General features: G+C 64.2%; 1 protein-coding gene across 1 annotated transcript in view; it reads right to left on the reverse strand.

Annotated features, from left to right (window-relative positions):
• Positions 1-20,763, reverse strand: part of GRAMD4 (GRAM domain containing 4) — a 70,185-nt gene that overhangs the window by 38,666 nt on the left and 10,756 nt on the right. Inside the window, exon 2 of the mRNA XM_039863149.1 lies at positions 902-1,112. Coding sequence (XP_039719083.1) covers positions 902-1,112 — 211 coding nt within the window. The remainder of the gene's footprint in view (positions 1-901; positions 1,113-20,763) is intronic.

The raw sequence follows: 20,763 nt of genomic DNA on the forward strand, positions 1-20,763 counted from the left end.
AATGGGACCTGGCCTGGGGGACCAGCCGCCGTCTCTGCCGGGGGACAGAGGCCAATGCCGGGCAGGGCACCGCCCGCACCCCCCGCTCCGCAGTGCAGGCCCCTCCCGAGAGGCGGCCGGCCTCGGGAGGCGGCGCCGGTGAATTATTCATCCCTGCCGGGAGCTGCCGCACGGCGCTGCCTCTGACGAAGCATTAATGATGCAGGAAGCCGGGGCGCCGAGCGCACACGCCGTGTCCGCCATGTCCGTGGAGAAAACCTGGCTCAGGTGTGTGGGGAGGGAACCGGTCGCTGCCACGTCTGCGTCCCTGCCGGAGGTCACCCACGGTGCCGCGAGATGGGTCTGGGCTTCTCCACTGGGTGAGTCCAGGGATCACATCCGGCCAGAGAGGGGTCCGTAGGGAGCAGTCCCCACCCTGACCCCATGACGAAACAGAAGCTTCCAGAAGGCAGGGCCCCCTGGTGCCTGGCTCCCACAGCGGCCGCAGTGCCAAGCGGAAGTGCCCCTGGATATCGGCTCACCCCATGAGCAGCACCCCACCCACTGGCTCACAGGTCTCTGCATGGGCTGGTGAGGGCCTGCCAGTGGCCGGAGGTCAGGGGCACACACCCCGGCGTGGCCAGGCGGACCAGCCAGCCACCCAGAACACCCCCGAGGAAGGAGAAACCTAGCTGCCGGACAAGCCCTTGGTGACGGAAAGGCTGTCTGATCCTAGATCTGGGGACGAGCCCCACCAGTGACGTGGTGACAGGAGGAGCAAGCCGTGCTTGTCCCCGACCAGCTGGGCAGGACGCATTCTGCCCACGGCCACGCTCGGCCCGGCCACCTAGGGATGAGGAACCCCACGCCGAGAGCCCGGGCGCCTGAGGCCGAGTGGAGGGGATGCCGCACGGACACTCACGGGGTCCCGAAGCTCCTCGCTGTCGCGGGGCGAGGTCCGAGGCGTTCTCAGGGGGCCTTCGTCTCCGCACTCGGTGTCCGAGGCATTGGGAGACTCCGCTAGATCGAGGAAGTCATCTCTCCTGTGACCTCTGAACCTGATCCTGTCCAGCCTCCTGAGCATGTTCAGCACTGAGCTCCTCTGCTTTACCTTAACATGGCGGTCGGGGTCCCTGCAAGAGAAGAATGGGGGGCGCGGTCAGTCGGTCACCTGCCCAGAACAGGGTGCCCGCCAGGCACGAGGACACGACCCTCCCACACACGGCCCCAGGTCCAGAGCCCAGGGCCATGTCCAGAGGCCGGGGCCGTGACCCAGCTCTGCCCTCAGGAAGTGCCCAATTCCAGGGCCCAATGGCTCCCGCCCTGTCCCCACCAGGCTGGGCCCCCCCAACCCCCGCCGTTACCCACCCGGGCGGGGCCAGCAGCCTAGTTCCCGCCACTGGCCACCCACCAACGCTGGCCAACTATGAGCCGCACACGGCAAGGAAAGCCAAGACTCTCAGCGAGACCTTCTGGCCATAAAGACGGGGCCAGCCTGGTGCACCGGTGGCTGGGGACCCTGGGGAGGGTTGGGGAAGGACACCATGACCAACAGGGAAGCGGGGGCCGACCCCCTCTCAGAAGTACAAAGAACCGTCAGGAACATGGCCACGGTCCCAGGGGCAGGTGCCGGTGGCCCTGCTTCTGCACGTCCAGCCGACCCCCCTCCCAAGCCCCCCTCCCAGCAGGGGCCACGCAGCCCCACCCCGGTCCCAGCCACACAGCTCGCGCCTGAGGCCGCGCGAGTCGGGGACGCCCATGCACGCAGCCCCGACTCCGGCCCGGAGGCCCTGGTCTGTGCAGAGGGGCCTGTGCTCCCCGCTGCCCACCCCCCCTGAGCCTCAGCCCCTCAGACAAAGGAAAGACCACCAGTGAGACTGAAGCACCCCGAGAATCCCAGACGACGCATGCCGCGTCCCAACACGGGGCCGGGACCCCGGAAACGATGCGATCGTTCCTCACCAGGCGGGCAGGAAGCGGGGTGAGCAGCCCGGAGCCCATCGAGCCGGCCCTAACGGCCCCGTTGGGCTGTGTCACCGAGAATCGCAAAGGCGGGGAGGAGGGCTTCCTACTGTGCTCGGCACAGGCACAGAGGCCCCCGAGGGCCGTTAGGCACAGCCCGGGGGTGTCGCTGCAGCCCTGACGTGTCCGCCCCCCACTCCGAGGCACCCGCTCCCCCTGGCATCACCGCTCACCGCAAGAAAAGCTGCCAACAGTGGGGCTCACAAGACCCCGGTCAGAATGTCCCAGAACTGGCTCTGCTCTGTGCCCGCAGAGGCGGGCGGCACGTCGGGGGAGGGGCTGCAGAAGTTCCTGAAACAGGTGCCTCTCGGGACTTCAGAGTGTCCTCTTGTGGCCTGGGTGCAAAACCACAGGAAACCACAGGAAAATGCCCCCTGGAGCCCGGGGCTGCTAAGCGCTGTGGGGGAGGGGCACGCGGCCGGCCACCAGCGAGGGGCTGTGAGCGGCGGACTGACTAAGAGGTTAAGCAAACTTAAGAAAGAAAGAAAGAAAAGGGAGCGAGGGCTGACTGGGTCCCTAGAGAGAGGGTAACGGTGTATTTAAGAGACGAAAAAACCATCACAGAGTGAAAAACGTCTCACCGTCACCTGGACAAAAGAGAACTTACACCTGCTGAACACTGCAAGGGACCAGGGACACGGGCAGCAAATACGGCGTGCGCAGGGTCGGCGGCGGGAAGAGCTCGGGAAGAAGAAGGGGTCCCCGGGACACAGGCGAACCCCCGGAACAGAGGGGTTCGCGGCACGAGGAAATTTACCCACTACTCACGCAAAAGCTTCCAGCTACGCGGAAACCAAAGCCGGCCACCGTGGCCGGAGGCGGCAGGACCGTGAGCACAGACGCCTCTGAACCAGAGCTCCGCCCGCTGGGGAACATCCCGGGAGCAAATCCAGCAGGTGGACACAGCCTCGCTCCCACAGCGAGACGTGACACGACGGTGCTGAGAATCGCACGCACGCGCACGCGCACGTGCACACGCACACACACACACACACACACACACACGCGCGCACACGGGGCAGGGAAGGGCACTCTGCGCACCGTGCCTGGCAGGCTCAGGCAAGACGCCGCTTCCGTGGGCGACAAAGGCAATTATAAGACGTTGCTGCCCCAAGGTCACCGGTACAGCAAACGGGTGTCTACAAGGACCGAAGGGGACACAAGACCCTGTGTTACGGCTGTAGGCGCGTGGGTGGTTTGTAAGACCCCTCTCCAAACGCCTATGATGCTTTCCTATTGCTTTTTAAGATTAAAAAAGAAATAAAAATAAAAAGTTAAGCCAGAGCAGGGAAACGCAGCCACGTGAAACCTACTTCCTTTCCACTTCAGGAAAACCGAGATTCCTCGGCACCTGGCGCCGGACAGGCCGGCCCCAAGGCCCCCGACCCCCGGACAGGGCACCTGGCTGACCCGCACCCCGAGGAAAGCAGTCACGTGCTTGTCTCAGCCCAGCCAAGCTTCCCTCCCTGCAGGCCTCTGGTTACGGGCTCTCGCACCCCCCGAGGCTGGGCCGCCTTCCCTCCCAGTTCAGCTCTGGCGAGCAAACGAGGCGGCCATAGCAGGAGACAGGACAAAACGTGGGCGTGCGGCCCCGCCCCCAGCAGCCCGCGACGCACGCCCCGGCCCACGCGCCCTTGGCGACTCGATGGGGTGTGTCCCTCCAGCCACCAGCTCACCCCGAGCCCAGGCTCCGCCTGCTGGCTGCTCACACGGCCCACACAGAGGAGTCCAAACACGCGGCCTGCCCGAGCGGGGGCTCGTGGGGGGCCCGCTCCTGCCCCCGCCGCCCCGCTCCCCCAGACTCCTCGGGCTCCTCAAACACTTGAACGGTGCATGCTGCAGTCAGATCGGGGCCGGCACCACGGCATCCCGGCACCCCACCTCCCCGCCAGGACGGACAAGCCCTCAGCCACACCCCCACGCTGGGTGGGGGCACGGCCCCCCACCCTGGGACCACCTCATCCCAATCACGCCTGCCAAGTCCTTGCTTCCGAGTAAGGTCACAGTCACGGGTTCTGGAGAACATGAATTTGGGGGTTACTGTTCAACCCAGCACACCCCCCAACTTTCCGATGAAGACGGAAGACCACCACAGACCACTGTCCCCCGAGAGGGCGAGGAGGGCCGGATCTCAGACACCGACCGTGACCCAAGGAGAAGCTGTCCCCACGAGGCCAGCGTCGTGACAAGTGCAACCTGCACCTTCCGTTCATGGCTGCTGCTGCCAGGTGTCCTCCCACCCCAGCCCCCCGCTAGCCCCCCCTCCATCCAACCTCCACCCGCCCCTCAAGGGGGAGCAGCCCCTCAGAGTGGGGTCTGCCGCCCCCTGGCCCTGCAGCTCAGAGAGGGGCCAGCAACACTAGGACACGCTCCCCAGGTGGCTCCCTACGCCCTGCTCAGAGCCAGGACGACATGCAGGGACCCTGTGACCGTGTGCCCGGGTGCAGGCAGGACAGCCCGGCGAGGGGGCGCTCGCCCAAAGCAGAGCCGCCTCTGCCATGTCCCCTCCTGCTACGGCCGCCTCTGCACGCGGACACGAAGCACGCTGCCCGGGAACCCGGTGAACGGCTTCCAGACACAAAGGCGGCAGTGTCTCAGGGACGCTGGGCTTAGAAGCCACGAGGGACTTTATTTCCTGTCCCAGCCCAAGGATTTAAAAAAAAAAATCTGGTTCCTGGCCCCGGCGCTGGCCTCGTCCCAGCCGTCACCCCTCGACATGCAGCGCACGCTGCTCCTGGGCAAGCGTGCAGGGCGCCGGGCGGCGTCCGCCGGGGGTCCAAGGGCCTCCCGCTGGCCATGGGGCAGACCGCACCTGCTCCCCCACAGGAAGCAGCCTAAACCTCCGCTGAAACCACGGTCCTGGCGACTCACAGATGTCCAGTGAGAGTGGGCACCCCACCCCCAGCCCGTCCCAGCTGACCGCGCAGGAAGAGGCCCCAACCCTGAGGTCCAGTAGTCTGGGGAGGCAGCTGCAGACCAGGAGGGCCACAGAGGAGACACTAAGGCCCAGCCTCATCAACAGCCCGAAGGCCCGGCCGGTCCTGCAGGGCGCCATGCTGGGTGTCTACTGAGACCACGAGGCCCTCGTGACCGCTGACCCTATCCACTGCCCCACACCAGGCTCAGGATGTTGGCTCACACCTGGTGACTCACGGATTCCCCCAAACTCGAGGCTTGTCCAGAGCCACCACCCTCACCCCGGGTTCCTGCCTCAGTCCTGACTGACTCCAAAGGCTCCTGGAGTCAGTATTGGAGGTCCTGCCGAGTCCCAGCCCCGCACCCGCCTGCCTGCCCACCCCCGAGCCTGCGCCGCCTACCCGCTGTCTGTTGGATGTCTCACTGGTGGCTCGCCTCTGCCCGGCTGAGCAGAGCTCCAACCTTAGCGTCTTCCCACTGGATGGCACCCGTACCAGCCAACTGCTCAGGCCTGTACCCTCGAAGGAGCCCTCGATCACGTGATCACGCCATGGCCACCCAGAGCAAGCAAGGTCACCGAGGTCACCCAGCGGCAACCCAGGCCCCACGTCTGTGCTTCCCCGTCCCCACCCTGCCCCCGGCCCAGCGCCCAAGGAGCTCCTTCTCCACCTAGCAAGGAGCCGGGCCTGCGGCATCCGCCGAGACCCTCCCAGAGGTTCCCGGCCTCCCTCACCTGCAGTGCCGGCCCCGCCGACCCCTTGGGGGCCCTCATTTGTCCTGCAAGCAAATGAGGCCCAGCACCTCCAGTCCTGGGACATCTGCCACCTGGCTGCTCCTCCAAGTCCCCCCTAAACTCCATCGTGCCGGCTGGTTTGGAGTCCTGGGGCTCCGGATGGAGCTGACGCCCTTGTCAGATCAGAACCTGTGCCCCAGCCTCACCCTGTTAGGACGCACGGCCCTGAGGGTGGCTGACTGTCAGGCAGACTCTGGATGCAGACGCCCAGCTGGCACGTGCTGGGTGTCACAAACCCTCGTCAGGGACTCAAGGACGGAGACGCAAAGGAGGGCCGTGCTGACCGGGCTCTGAGCACGCAGCAAAGCCAGGCCCCGAGGTCCCGCCAGCCACTGCTGTGGGAAGCTCTCTGCAGACCTCAGAGCAAAGGGCCGCCCGTGGGCTCTGCCCACGAGCCTCGCTGAAGCACACGGCCCCGAAATCCACGAGCGCCTCTGGAAAACACGTGCAAGGCCTCGACAGCCCGGGCTGTTTCTCCGGGAGGCGGCCTGAGCTTCTTCCCTGGGGGAAGCCCCTCCAGGGCCTTTTGGCCTACAAAGGTCAGGCCACAATGCCCTTATGCGTCTGCACTGTCAGGGGACAGCCACCGAGCGGGCTGGGCAGACAGAGGGCACACCCTGGAGAACGGACGCCGGCTCGCGGACCCCAGCGATGGCCAAGGCGGACCAGGGAGAGCTGGGAGGGTCCTGTTTGAGCTGGGATCTCCACGCCCATGGCCTAGCGTTCACGAGTGTCCGGGGACCGGCCCCCCGGGAACCTCCATGCACAGACATGTCACACATTGGTGAGAAATGTCACTGACACAGGTGTACAGCAAGCACGCGTTTGCAAATAACACACAATGCTCTTCAAGTCCCGCAGGGCCAGTGGCGGCTCACGGAACGCCTTCACCCAGTGGTGCTGGACGCCTCTGCCCCGAGGCAATCGTGGCCGCCACCGACAAGCACGGGCGCCGGCCGATGGTGACGTTAGTCACACGTGACAAAGGTGACAACGGAGGCCCCTATCAGAACCGTGCCTGTGAGTCCAGCACGCGAAAGTTTCCTTGCTGAAGCACGTGGCAGCTTTTGAACGGAAGAACATTTCCTCAACTTTTCTGTGCCATTCAGACCGAATAACGACAGACGTCACACACTTCCAACTTCATCTGTATGTGAGTGTTTTCTGTCACTTTCTTAAATCTAGGCCATCAAGGAAACGAGGCGTGAAGCCGTGACTGGCCACGTTTGCCTGTTTCTGCAGTGTAAATACTCCCGTGACCTGTTTCAAGCCACCACAGTAGTGTCCACGGCTCTCTGGAAGAGATGCCGTGGCCACCATCGCACAGGGCGTCCTTCGCCGAGCCACGGGACGCAAGTCACCTGAGGCCGAACCCAGAAGTAAAACACGGCGGAATGATTCAGGAACGAGGACGTTCAAATTCTTGACGTCTGTGTCTTCAGTATAATGTATCTGATTGTAAGTTTATGCACTTTCCAGATTCCTCCGTTCCAGAAGGGTGTTAACAGGAGTCCCCACCCACAGGCCTCGGTCACCACGCAGCGGGAGCGACAGCGGTGAAAACGCGCCTCCCGGCCACTGCCCTGGGAGGGACCGAAACCCAGGGTTCGAGTGCTGGACAGGAAGGGACCGCGGGTGAACAGGACCCGCAGGCCTCCCGTGCACCCCGAAGCCCACGCGGGTGATGAGCTCCCGCACCCGCTCATTCCCCCGACCCCAGGTGTCACATGTCCTGGTCCCGACACTAAGAGAAAAGAACTGACAGATGGAGAAACTGAGGCCCGGGCGGGCGGGGAGAGAGACGCGCCGATGAGGGACGTGAGCAGCCTCGCTGGACTCCTTGGCCTGCGCCTGGCCCAACCCCGGGCAGCCCGGCCCTGCCCTCCCCGGCACGGGCCCCGGCGGATGCGTCCGTCACACTGTCCGACGGCCCACAGGCCGCCCTGCCTGAGGGACTGAGCGGGGAGGCGGGCAGAGTGGCCGCACAGATGTTCGCGCACACGAAACGAAGCTGGCAGGAAGCCCTGCGGTCCGGGAGCAGGCAGACAAACCCGCGTCCGATGAGCACGCGAGCTGGGACCGGGGGCCGCAGCCAGGGGTCCGGCTCTCGGGGGGGCGTGCCTTCTCACGCTCTCCATCGCTCTCGGCGACCGGGACCCGGGCAGACCCGGCCCCTGGGCCAGCGGGCGGGACGCACCTCCGGGTCCCCACATTCCTCACGACTTCCCGCCGTGGCCCCAGCCCGAGTTCCCGGAGCAGGAAGGGGCACCGCTGGCAGCCGCTGGACAACAGCCCGCTCCCCGAACGCATGCCACCGCAGACAAGGCCCGGGCCCGGGGCTCCCCGCACACCTGCTCTGTGAAGGGCCGGTCGTAAAGGTCGTAGGCCTGGCGGCCACTCGCCTCTCCCTGTGCTACTCAGCTGCGGCCGTGAGCAGCGCGGCTGTGGTGTAATGAAACTGTCTACAGAAAAGGTGGCCGAGGGCTGGGTTCGGCCCGTGGGCCACATACACCGTCTTAAGGTGACAAACGCCTAACAAAACAAGAATTCTCAAATAGGTCCTGGGGCTTACTGGCCCACTAAAGGGGACTGGGCAGGCCAATGGGGACCCGGCTCTCCCCAGGATCCCTGGGGCCAGCAGAGCTGGAGAGGGAACCAAACACATCTCTGTCCACCTGGGTGTGAGTCAGGGGCTTCTCTCCCCGCCCCCCCGAATCCCACTTGAGGCAGACAAGCCAGCTGGGAGGAGAGCCCGTTCTAAACAGACACTGGCGGAAGGTGCTGTCCACCCCTGGAGCCACTGCCCACGCTAACTGCAGCAGGGCCACCCCTAGGGTCTTGGGGCAGGGCCAGTCTCCCTGGTGACAAACCAACAACACAGTGAAAAGACGTCAGGGAAGCAGGAGCCAGCACCGCGCCCACCGGCCCCTGGAGCACCCCGTCTGTCCCTCGGGACTGTGCGCTGCCCCTCCCCCCACGAAGGCCTTCCACGGCCCCCCCACGTCCCAGAGCACTGGATCCAAAGCTGCCACCCCCTCCGTGTCCCCTCCATGTGCCCTCCGTGTCTCGGGCCCAGCACGCAGCCTGGTGGGGAGTGAGTGCGTGATCGAGACACACTGTGAAGCGACCTGGTCCCTGGGTCACCCCAGCACTGGAGTAAACCCGCAGCCCGACCCGGACCCTCAGGTGACAAGAGCCCGTGCGCTTCCCAAACACCTGTCCTTCCGGTAGCTCACCACTTCAGTTTGGCCCGGCCAGGCCTCTCGCCGCAGCCCAGCCCCGACGTGCCCAGGCCCAGCACATGATGTCGGGCACACAGGCTGCCAAAGCCTTGTGGTTTCAGAACGCACGGCCAGGAGGAGATGGAGCCCGCATTTCCTGCTCGGCTGGTCACGAACAGGACACAGGGCCGGGCCTGAAAGCAGAGAGACCCAGACCTCGCTTCCAGCCTCTGCTGCAAAACTCACGTCCAATAAAATAAATATTTAAAAAAAAACCAAAGTCTCCAAGTCCACGGCCCAGGGGACGACCAGGCTCCGGGGTTGTGACAGCTGAGTCTTACACAAGAGTGTCCTGGCTGGGCAGACAGCACGGCGGGCTCTGCAGGCAAAAGGGGACGAGGCGCATCCGAGTGCCGCGTGACCCTGGGTGCTCGGGGACTCCACCCCTCCCCCAGCCAGGCGAGGCTCAGGTCCAGCGGAGATTAAGGAGCAGAGGCCACCACGGGAGCGGGAAAGTCACACAGGAGTGACACCACACGCACAGGAGTGACGACGGCTAACAGCGGCAAGGAGTGCTTAATGAGCACCTACTCGGTCCCAGATGCCGGCTCCTCCTGCGGGACACCGCCCTGACCTCCAGGAGGAGGCTGCGCCTCGGCGAGTGGGCACAGACAGGGAGGGGAGGTGACGGCTACGCTGCAGGCTGACCAGGAAGCCGGCCCGGGGGCTGCAGAGGAAGGCACCCCGGAGGAGGGGGTGGCAGGGACAGCGTCCTGACACCAGAACGGGCCGGAAGCAAATGACAAGACAGGCGGGAGCAGAAGAGGCCACGCGAGGTGCCCAGGTCCATCTGGGGTCACGGCATGGGACGCCAGCCCCCCGGGGCAGGAGAGGAAGGGTGGCCTGGACCCGGCAGGCAGACGGCCCCCCCCACACACAGGAGCAGGGACACGCTGCTGGGGGGGTGGGGGCAGGGAGTGGGCCGTCCCCTCTGCAGGCACTTTACTAACAGCCGCAGCTGCGCAGGCGGAAGCTTCCACGCCCCCCCCCCCAGGCCCCACGCACCAGCCTGCAGGGGGGGGGGGCTGGCCTCCCGGGCCCGCTGCGCCTCACCTCGGGCTGGCTTTTACTAAGACCATAATAAATGTTAGCTGCCACTCTCGTGGAGCCCCTCCCCTCACTGAAGAGCAGGAAACGGGTTCGGAGAGGGAAGTCACAGCCATCACCAGGTGGGAGACAGGGTCCGGGGCCAAGTGGTTCGTGCCGGCCCACGGGACCCGCTCACAGGCCTGCTGGGACCCGCGGGAGCCAGGCTCTGAGGTCCAACCTGGCCAGCAGCAGAGCTGTGGATTCACCGAGCTCTCCAGCAAACACTCAGGCCGACCTCCAGCGCCCACAGCCACGAGGGCCGCGGAAGATGGCGTGGCGGTGCCTCCGAAAATTAAACGTAGAATTACCACAGCATCCAGGAGTCCCACGTCTGGGTATACCCCCAAAAGAACCGAAAGCGGGGTCTCACGCAGGTACCTGTGCGCCCCTGTTCCTCAGTCATAGCAGCCAAGAGTGGAAGCAGCCCAAGCACCTGCCGACGCGATGGATGAATAAAAGGCGGTCTGTACACACCATGCGATGTTGCTCGTTCCCTTAAAACGTGACAAAATTCTCCACGTGCGACGTGATGAACTGTGAGGACGGGATGGATGCTGAGTGAAGTACGTGGGTCACAGAGAGACAAAGCGTGTAGGATCCCGCTTTTCCGAGGCACCCAGAGCAGTCAAATTCACGGAAACAAAGGAGAAGGCCGGGTGTTTAATGGAGACGGAGTTTCGGTTTGGGGAGATGAGAAAGTTCTGGAGATGGGTGCGTAGCCGTGAGAATGTACTTAACACCACTGAACCGTATACCTAAAAATGGGGCGATGGCGGATTTATTTTGCCATGTATTTATATTACGTTGTTTACACATATCACATTATGTATATTTTACCACCTTTACATAAGTGGGGCAGAGGGAGAGAGGACGTGCCTCTCTCCAAAATAATCTATCCCTCTAACTTAATTCCCCTTAAAAAAAGACTTCGGAGGAAACAAGTTTATGAGAAAGAAGACAGCTGAGCAGCCAGGGAAACGGGGAAAAGCGAGACCGGCAAGGGGAGGGCAGCCCTGGCCCACGGGGACCGCGACACGGCCAGTCTGTCGAGGGCGCGATGCCCTGCCCCAGGGGGACCGTGACACGGCCAGTCTGTCGAGGGCGCGATGCCCTGCCCCAGGGGGACCGTGACACGGTCAGTCGAGGGCACAATGACGGTGCACGAGTAGGCAGCAGAGCCGCAGGACGCACCGCAGCGTCCAGAAACAGGCCCGGACCCAGGGGGGATCCACGTGGCGTCTTAAATCGGGGGCGGGGGGTCATCATTCGACACGACGGCGGGCATCCAGGTGGCCGTGTGCGACGCAGCACGCTGGAGCCACACCTCGCGCCTTCCCGAAATAAGTTCTACGTGGACCAAGGACTCGAGTGTGGCACGAGGAAAGCACGGAAGTGGCCGAGGGGCCGAGGGGGACGACCTCGGGACTGGACAGGGCCTCTCTACGCAGGACTGAGGCGCCGTAGAAGCAGGACCCGTTAGAAGCAGGCTTCCGCAAGCAAGAACTTGTATTCAGTAGCCAAAGACAAACGATGATCTGGGAAAAAAACATTCACAGCCCATATAACGAAGGATTAATTCGTCTACCGCTGATAAACAGCCCAGCAGAAAAACGGGCAAGAGATACAGACAGTTCGCAGAAAAAGAAAAACAAATAGTTCTCAAACAGATGAAAAGACGAGGAACCCTCACTTCCAGGGAATGAACGCCATGCTGAGAAACCACCCTCCTGCAGACTGGCACGGAGACGGTGTGCAGGTGCGAGCTGGGGAGCCAAGCTGTCCCCCGCCTGCACGTCGAGCGGACGGCGGTTTCGTGGTACCCAGTGCAACGACAGTGCGGTTTCTAGGAATCCCTCCTCCTCGCACTTGCAGAATGATGTATGGGCAAGGTCCTTGCATCTCAGCATTGTTTTCGTAAGGGCAAAAAGAGGCTGAACGCACCCTCCCGTCCACCCGCAGAGCACGGCCCCACAAGGGGGCCCCCACGCCCTGCTGGAGGGTCCTCGCGGCTGGTGCCCTGCCACCTGCCAGGAGCCAGGCCGTCACCGGCGTGCTGGCGTCAGGGTCAAATACGGTGTCAAGAACCCTCAACCTACAAACGACACCACTCACCACCGCAGGGAGCTCTCCCCGGTGCTGAACTGGCAGTTCTTGGAGTGTGGTCCGGGCACCCTTGGGGTCCCCAAGACACTTTAGGGGGACCTCCATGGTCAAAACCAACAACAATCCCAAACGCTGTCTGCTTCTCCACGCTGGCTCCGGTGCGTCCCCCGCACCAGAAGCCGGGAGGACCCAGGAGGACCCCGCTGTCCGCAAGCAAAGCAGACCCGGCGAGGCCGGCCCCACGGCCAGGGACCCCCCGCCGATTTCTCTCTTGTTTGGAGAAGTGAACAGGGATTTTTTAAAAATAAAAACATGCTACTTATGTAACATGTAATACGCTTATAGTTGACAGTTTCTGGTAAATTACTAAATAAATCTGTTAGTTTTAATTCCTAACACAGTCATGAGTGACAGATATAACCACACAGAAGCTGTCTGGGACCTCGTAACGCATGACCATCACGGGGTTCCCACACCAGAGAGTCTGAGAACTGGCCTAACCCAGGGATTCGGGGGAGAGGGATGGGTCAGGCTGGGACACTGCCCCGAGGATGAGCCCACAGCCCCCCTTGACTCCGGCCCAGGCCTCAGTGGCTGTGGCTGGGCCCCAGCAGGGAGCCGTGTCCACAGACAGCCCGAGACGCCAGGTGGGGCGTGGGGAGTCACTTCGCCCTGCGGCAGCTGGACGGCAGGACCGCCTCTTTACCACGGTCCCTCGCCTCACTGCCCCGCTCACCTGGCACCCAGTGTGCCGTGGGTGACAGCCCGGGGCCCTCGTGCACACACGTGCAGCAGCCTCGGGGGATGGAAGGGAGCAGGGGAAGAGAAGCAGCCTCCGGAGTCCCAGGGGCCTGGGGAGGGCAGTGGGCTAGGGGCCGGAGAGGGAAGAGGGCGTGGCCAAACTGGAGGGCAGGGCCGGGTCCGGGCAGCCCCACCTTCTCCCGCCTTCCCCGCCCACCAGGCTCCACAGCCTCCCCCAGTCACCACTCCTGCCCTCGGGGTCCAGGCCAGGGGAGGAGCCCTGAAAGCTCACGCTTCCTCCGCCTTACAGTCCAAAACTGTCTCCCAAACCCGTTACCATGCCGCCTTGCACCATGCCCACCATGCCCACCCTGCCTCTGTGCACGAGGGCTGCGGTTCTGTCACCCGGCATCCCACTGCGAGGGGCTGTCAATCACACACCCCGCCTCAAAGGCACAGACGGCAACTGAGCAGGCAAATGTACACCTTCTTGGTAAAGGGACAGGAGCCTGGAGCCAACAGGTGCGGCCATCCCAGGAGAGAGCCTGCCTGAGAATCAGCGGGGCACGGGGGAAGCAGAAGGCAGAGCTGGCGGAAGGAAGGAGCCCCCCGCCTGCGTGCCCAGGCCGCAGCCCCACGCCCCAGCCCAGCACCTGCGCCGAAAAGGCTCCTCTGCTTAAGCCAGCCTGCGGTGGACCCCTCCGTGCTGGAGAGCCAGGCGGTCCTGCGCTTTGAGGAGACCCTGGACAGTGGCCTGCATGCTCCACCAGAAAGGGGGGTGGGTGACGGCACCTGGCTGACACCTACGGGGATCTGTGATAAGCTGGTGGCATTCTCCAGAGGGAGGAGGCATCGCTGGCCTTAGGAAATAAGGGTGGAACAGTCCATTTCCAAAACAGATACTCTGGGGAGAATGATGTCTGGACGGAAGGGCTTCTCCACGGGCCCCTCGGCAAACCGCGGTAGACGGCAAGCTCTGCCGGCGCCCGCAGACAAGGACCGCTTCCCAGTCGCCTGCTTTGCTGGCGATCCCACGGGGAGAAAAGACCGCAGGTAGCAAGGCACACCTGGGATGCTCCCAAATGACTCCAGAGGAGGTCCCCAGGCGGGGACAGCCCGCAGAGGTCACCTTCCCGTGACGGTAATTAAAGACAACGCACGGTTCTGCTGCGGCTAGAACAGACGTCCTTCGCCAGGACGGCTCAGATGCTCGGATGCTCGTGTTTTCATGCCCGTCCTCTGCAGAGAGCCTCCTCCCAGAGAACCGAGTGGGCGCGTTAAGGGCAGGTGATGGCACTAAGTGGTATTGACTCTTTAAGACGCCTGGGGTTGCAAAGCGCTGGGCAGCGGGCAGCGCCCCTGGCTCAGCTCACACCCTGCTGCCCCGCACGGGCCTTCCAGTGAGGCCGACCCTGCGAGTGGCGGTCACCTTTCCCGGTCCACACCTCCCTACACCGTCTCGGGCCCCGTCCGTCCCTCTCTCCCGGCGGTGCGGAAGGGCCAGCAGAGCTGACGGTGGCGCCCGTCCTGACAAGGCCAGCTCCGTCCTCGCCTCTTCTGCCGGCCCGGGCAGAGGACCCGGCTTTCAGCAGCAGCTCCTGTTTCCGGTACCAGAGGACCTGCAGCTGCACCTCCCGCCTGCCCTCAGGGCCTCTCACCCTACAGGGGAGGGTGCGGCCTTCTGAACAGGCTCCTGCCCCCCAGGCGGCCCCCCACAGCTCGGCTGACCAGAACCCAACGACCTGGACCCCCAAGCAGCCGCAATCCAGCATCAGGGAATCACCGCAAATCAGACCAATAACAGGGATCTCTTAAGTACGGGAGGAGCCACTTGGGGGGTCCTGGGGGACGCACGGAGTGTTCTACATCATCCATCAGAATCCCCTGGGGCCGAGATGCAGCGACCCCGCTCTCCCCCGACACGTGTTCCCACACCCCACTACGGAGCAGGACGCCCAACATCTCACTAGAGTTCTCACCAAAGCTGGACCAAAAAAAAGGCCACCACTGCCGAACCCCGAGTGCACCAACAACCGGAACGCGCCGGAACACGCCGCCTTCCACCGCCAGCGAGGGGCCAGCGTGGGGGCGGGTGACGGACAGAAGGCCACGTTCACGTGACACAACCTCGCCCCCCACACGGCAGCCCGGAGACCACGTGGCACTGCTCGCCCTCACCGAACCCCGCCGGGCCGTCACCTGAGGTGTGAGTGTGCCATCCCCGCGGCTCCTTTGGATCCGAGGCCCCCACGCCCCGCGCCCGCGCGCCGGGGCCACTCCTGCCCTGCTCCCGCGGCACACCCGAGAACGGAACCCCGTCTCTGACGCGGCCTAGCCTGGCGCGGGCCTGCGAGTCGGGAGCCAGGCCAGGCCGCCACAGCGCCACAGCGCCACAACGCCACAGCGCCGACGGAGCCACGCGGCCCGGCCGAGGGTCCCGCTCTGGCGGCGGCCACCCACTGCCGAACCCCGAGTGCACCACGCCGAAAGTGGGCGTGGAGACCTGGCTTAACCAGATGAGCCGGTCGGCAAAGCGAGAAGGGTGGTGTCCTGTCCTCCCTGCAGCAGGCGGCCTCGGTGACGGCGGAAAAGGCTCGGTGACGACAGGACAGCTGCCTCTGGGGCTGGATCTCCACATCCCAAAGGAAGCGACATTCTGTCTACTGCTTCAGCTGAGACCACTATCGAAGCCCCGGCCACACACACGACACCCCACGCGCCCCAGGAGGCCCTATTTCACCCACGCGGGAGATGATGACACACCTTTCAGTGATCACGTGCTGTGGCCTCTGCCATCCCGCAGGAAAGGCTGTCTGGATTCTGCACACCCCGATCACACCCACGCCTGTGGACCTGACAGCTCTGACCTCGACAGCACGATTCGGCCAGGTAAAAACTGCAAGCCTGCGAGTCACGGCGGGAGCCGGGCCCGCACGCCGCGGCTGCCCAGCCAGTTCAGGCGGAAGCGACGGACAGCAGCCTGCGTTCAAACGACTCCGCCAGTGTCCACACGGGGCCTTGCGATAACGGCAGCCCGCCGGGTGCTGGGTCAGCACACTGAGCAGGGAGACGGGGTGGCCGGCCCCTCTCCCCGGGACGGCGGGCTCACGGTGGCCCCCGCTGGGAGGCCTCTAGCCGGCTCTGCTCCTCCCTGACACCCAGCTCTCCCTTCCTGGGCGAGCCGAGAAGGGGCAGATGGAGGAAACAGCGCCAGACTCAAGGCCGGGGACCCGGAGGGCCCGGCCGGCTGCTGGCTGGGGACAAGTCACCTCTCACTCCGTGGGACGGGGTGGCACTTGACCGTGCAGCGAGAGCTCAGGGGTTCTCTGCGAATTCAGACCTCAGCCCCCCGACCAGCACAAGAGGACCCGCCATGGTTTAGGGGGCTGTGAGCCAGAGGAGCTGCGTCCCCGATAGGATGGTAGATGGGTGCAGGGAGGGGCAGGGTGCTGGGCAGCTGTGCCACGACCCCAGTTGCGGGCTGAGCCCTGCTTCCCCTCAAAGATCTCCCCTCCACTCGGGGGCCCCAGCACCCCAACCGGGCCCAGGGCGCCGGGGCTGCGACTCATCTTCCCAGAAGCAAAGCCAGCCCCAAGGGCCACAGAGGGCCGTAGAGTGGGGAACCCCTCACTAAGGGCAGACAGCCCAGGACACCCGCCTCCAGGCAGCCACATGAAAACCTGTCTCACTGGCCAGTCTTCCCCGAGTCCCCTCAGATGGCTCTGGAAGTCGGAGGCAGGCCCCCCACAGCTGATGCCGCCTGGAGTCCACTGGCTTTGGAGCACACCTCACTGCACCTGCCCTGCCTCGCCGCCCAGGAGCCTGCAGGATGCTGCAGGGAGTGTGTCTGGGCCTGGTCCGACATGGAAGGGCGCAGAGCCCACTTCCCCCCTGCTCTGCCTCGTGGCAGACTCCCTGTGCGCACACTCCGGGGCTTCCGGGGGCCCCAACCTTCCCCTTTGCCCCCGGGAACCACCCCTCACCTAGGACCCAGCCACTTCCAGCCCTGACCCAACCCCAGTACCCACCCCCAGGGCCACGTCTACACCTGAAACTTCTGGAAACTCCTGCCCTCCCTGCGGCCTACCTCCCAGCTGCAAAGCCCACGGGATCCCGTGCCCGGAGCCTCCCAGAGGGCCAGGAGCCTCGGCACCCCAGTGGCCACTTCCAACCTCTCCCTACGGCCTGCACACGCCCGGTCCCTCACACCCATCTGCCCTCATACCTGCCCTGGCTTAGAATGCTTTTTCTCGTCCCTGCCCACTTCCGCCAGTCCTTCAGGGTTCAATCCACAGGCGGGACAGCCAGATGACGCAGCCCTGACGAGACGGTGTGGAGTGGACCCGAGCCAGGCCCACGGGAGGGACGAGGACAGCAGCTCGGGGCAGGAGCACACTGGGCCAGACCGTGGTTCTGGCCAAGGTGCCAGCTTGTTTTGGTAGGGGGCCCGAGGGCGCCCAGTCCAGTAAAAATGACTAAGCGGAGAGACAAGAGGGCCCTGCAGGACCAGGGCCCCAAGGTTGTGACTTATCCAGTTCTGTGCACCTGCCATCCGAAAGCAAAGAGAAAGGAAAGGATTCAGCCCACGATCGCCCCTCTTAGAAGTCTCCCCCACTCAACATGCGCTGCTATGGAAACTCGGCCCCTGAAGGCCATGCTGGCCCACACCTGCCTCCCCACCATCTGCCCTGCCTGGGCGACAGGCTGGGCGGCTGAGAGGCCCTGGAAGAGCGAGTGCCAAACGGGCGAGAGCGGCAAACCTGTCTTCCTGGTCCGGTGGCACCCACCTGAGTGCCAGCCACGTGAAGAGCCAGGCACACCCGCTGGCAAGCTTCTGGCCGAGCCCGAGGTGCAGGCGAGGACGCGCCGGGCAGGTGGGAGTCAGCGCACGCCATTGGCCGCCCGGTCAGACGTCACGAACGCACGTGCGGATTTGCCTCTGCTACTGGGGAAGGGAAAGGACCTTCGAAGCCAGCGGCCACCCAGGTCCCTACGCTCCTTAAGCAGACATGTTATTTTCAAGCACTCGAGAGCAGTGTAGGTGAAATCGATTCCTCTCGTGTTTTTGTTCAAATGGGTTCTTTTTTAAAACCTACATGGAGAGAGTTCTAATTTAGGTTATGTTAGTGCGCAAAAATAATCGCGGAATAGAATTTATATCTTCCAATTACACAGAATTTAGGACAATATGCGTGTAAGTGATTCTGAAATACTTTATAAATAGGTCATAACAGGCTCTTTTTATTGCCAAGATTTGAAAACTCAGCGCGCAGGGCCAGCCTCTGCATGCAGGAAGCCAGCAGGCATCTGCGTGATGCCCGCCCATCCTGGCAGCCCGGGGTGCGGGTCTGCGAGAGGCCTGCTTGACACCGAGAGTCTGCGAAGGCCAGGCAGGGGGCCAGTCAGTCCTCAGAGGCGCCGACTCTCAGGTCGGAAATCCTGCTCTGAGCACGAGTCTCCCACGGGCGTAGAGGACGCCTCCTCCCAGGTCTGATCTGAACAGTGGAAACACTGGGGAGCCACCGAAGCCGGCCCCAACCCAGGTGTGACAGCTGAGCGAGCAGCGAGGCCGGGCTGAGCCTTTCGCTCTGACTCAGAGCAGACGACTCACTTCACTAGTTTTGATCACACAATGAGGCCACAATTGTGAAAGAACCCACACTCGCCTGACTGGAAAGGAGGCTCATCTATGAACGAAGCCAGCTGGGTGGGGGCCAGGGGGACGGCCTCACACACCGGGCGGCCTCAGGGGACAGGCATCAGCGGGCGCTGCTTAAATTAAACATGCCACGATGCCCTCGGCCCCGCTGGGGACCGGGGATGAGCGAGGCGGCTCCTGCCCGCCCCCGTGGAGCCTGCCGGACGGGAATGCCCGATGAGTCCCTTCGATGCCACGTGACCCTTCCAGTCTCTCCGTGGCCACGGCCGACTGTGGAGAGCAGCGTGGAGGGAGACACAGGGCTTCCTGGGGGCGGAACCTGTGACGTCAGCCACGACCCTGGCAGCTTCGGCCTTGTTCATCTTTGGTAAATGTGGGGCCCTAACCACAGTCCTTCCGATGCAGCAGCAAAGTTAATTTACACTCGGATGAGAGGGCGTGAGATCAGATTTCCCGATCCCACGCTGGACCCCCACGGAGATGGGGGGAGGGCACGCCCCGGGGAGCAGTCATCGGCCTCGTGTCAGCTCTGGGCAACGGGCTCCCCGCCTTCTCCAGCTGCTTTTCCACACTCGAAGCCTCGTCATCCTCAGCTGTGCTCGAAGAGACACTGGCCTGTCCCTCCCCATCTCTCCAATCTGCAGTCCCAGCCCAGGCCACAGCACCTGGTTCTGAGCCCTGAATCTCTCCACCATGTCCACCCACCAAGCCACCCGGGCCAGGCCAGTGACGAGCAACCACAGACACCCACCGGCCTGTCATACGCTGCGGCAGCCCCAGCAGGGGGCAAGGACTCCGCCCACTGCCTGCCACCCGGCACCTTCTCAGCTCTCTGCCAGGACACAAGGCGTCCCGCACTTCCTGGGGGACACGGAGACAGAAGACAGAAAGGCAAGGGACAGACCTCCCGGGGCTCAGGGCAGGGAGGAATCTGTGTACCCCAAGAGCTGCATGGGGTCCTCCTGGCTTGGCCCCTCCTCCCTCCAGGAGCCCAGGGCCTGTCCAGGCCACCATGTGTGATGTAGGCCTCGCTGACAGCCGGTGGCTCAGCCACCCAGATCAACAGCGGGTGGGTGGTAGTGGCCTTGTGGCTCTCCCAGCCTCACAGGCTCAGGCCCGCCCTCGGGAAGCCGGGTCTAGTGAGGGGATCCGTGCCCAGGGCAAGGGGGCTGGCCGAAGGGTCACGACCCCCTTACCACTAGCAGCTGGAGAAAGGGTGTGTACAAGTCGGCCTCTCTGACAGGGTTGAGGGGCTCTCGGGCACACACGTGGGGGTCACCCAGAAGAGAGGAGTGGGCCGGGAGAGAGGAATTCGAGGCCCCAAAAGGAGCGGGCGAATTAGACAGGGACAAGGGCGAGGGCCCTGCAGGCAGCAGAGCCGCTTCCGCCACTTCCCAGGGGCTCCTGGCCCCACTTACTCATCTGCAAAGTGGGGGCAAAGTGGCCCCTTCCGGGGTAGTGGTGGGGGTGGCAGCCACCCACAAACATCTCCTGGCACCCAGCAGGTGTTCAGACACCGGCAACCCACTCAGCGCTCCTTGGGACATCCTGGGCAGCCCAGCCCATGCCCCCCATCGGCCCAGTCCCCACCACACTGTGTGCCCCTGGGTGATGTGAGATGGGCCCCAACGCCCCGGGCTCGCCTCTGCCCGCCTCAGGTCCGGGGCTCATCTCCAGATGGTCGATGCTCCACACTTCAGGCGGGGGCTTTTCAAAGCTCAGAGTGGCTGCTGGCGAGGCCACGTCTCCCTTTCCGTGCCTCCATGCCGCCTGGCCCACCTCGCGGGCGTCAGCCCGAACCCCGGGCAGACGGAGCAGCCGCGGGGCCGGCCTCTCACGACGGCGGATCAGGCCTGACATCCGGGCAGCACAGCCCCTCCAGACACAGCTGCCGCTCAGCGCCTCCCCGGACCCTCACGCTCCTCGCCTGTCAGACGGCGGGGGCGATGCTGGGTGGCCGTGAGGACCGGCCGGCGCCCTCCCTCCCACCAGGCACCCTGCTGGGGCAGCAGACGGGGGCTATTGGGCTGACCTGCCAGGGCCCGTGCACTCTGAGAGTCACAGTTCTAGGTGTCTGGCTTAGAAGGCAATGCCCGATGCTCAGACACCCCGGGTAACGCTGCCACCGCCTGCCCCCCCCGACCCTGCCCCTGTCCGGCCACCTGCGCCCCTCCAGACCA

The sequence above is a fragment of the Pteropus medius genome, unplaced genomic scaffold, assembly GCF_902729225.1.
Source record: "Pteropus medius unplaced genomic scaffold, Ma_sr-lr_union100, whole genome shotgun sequence".
NCBI lineage: Eukaryota > Metazoa > Chordata > Mammalia > Chiroptera > Pteropodidae > Pteropus > Pteropus medius.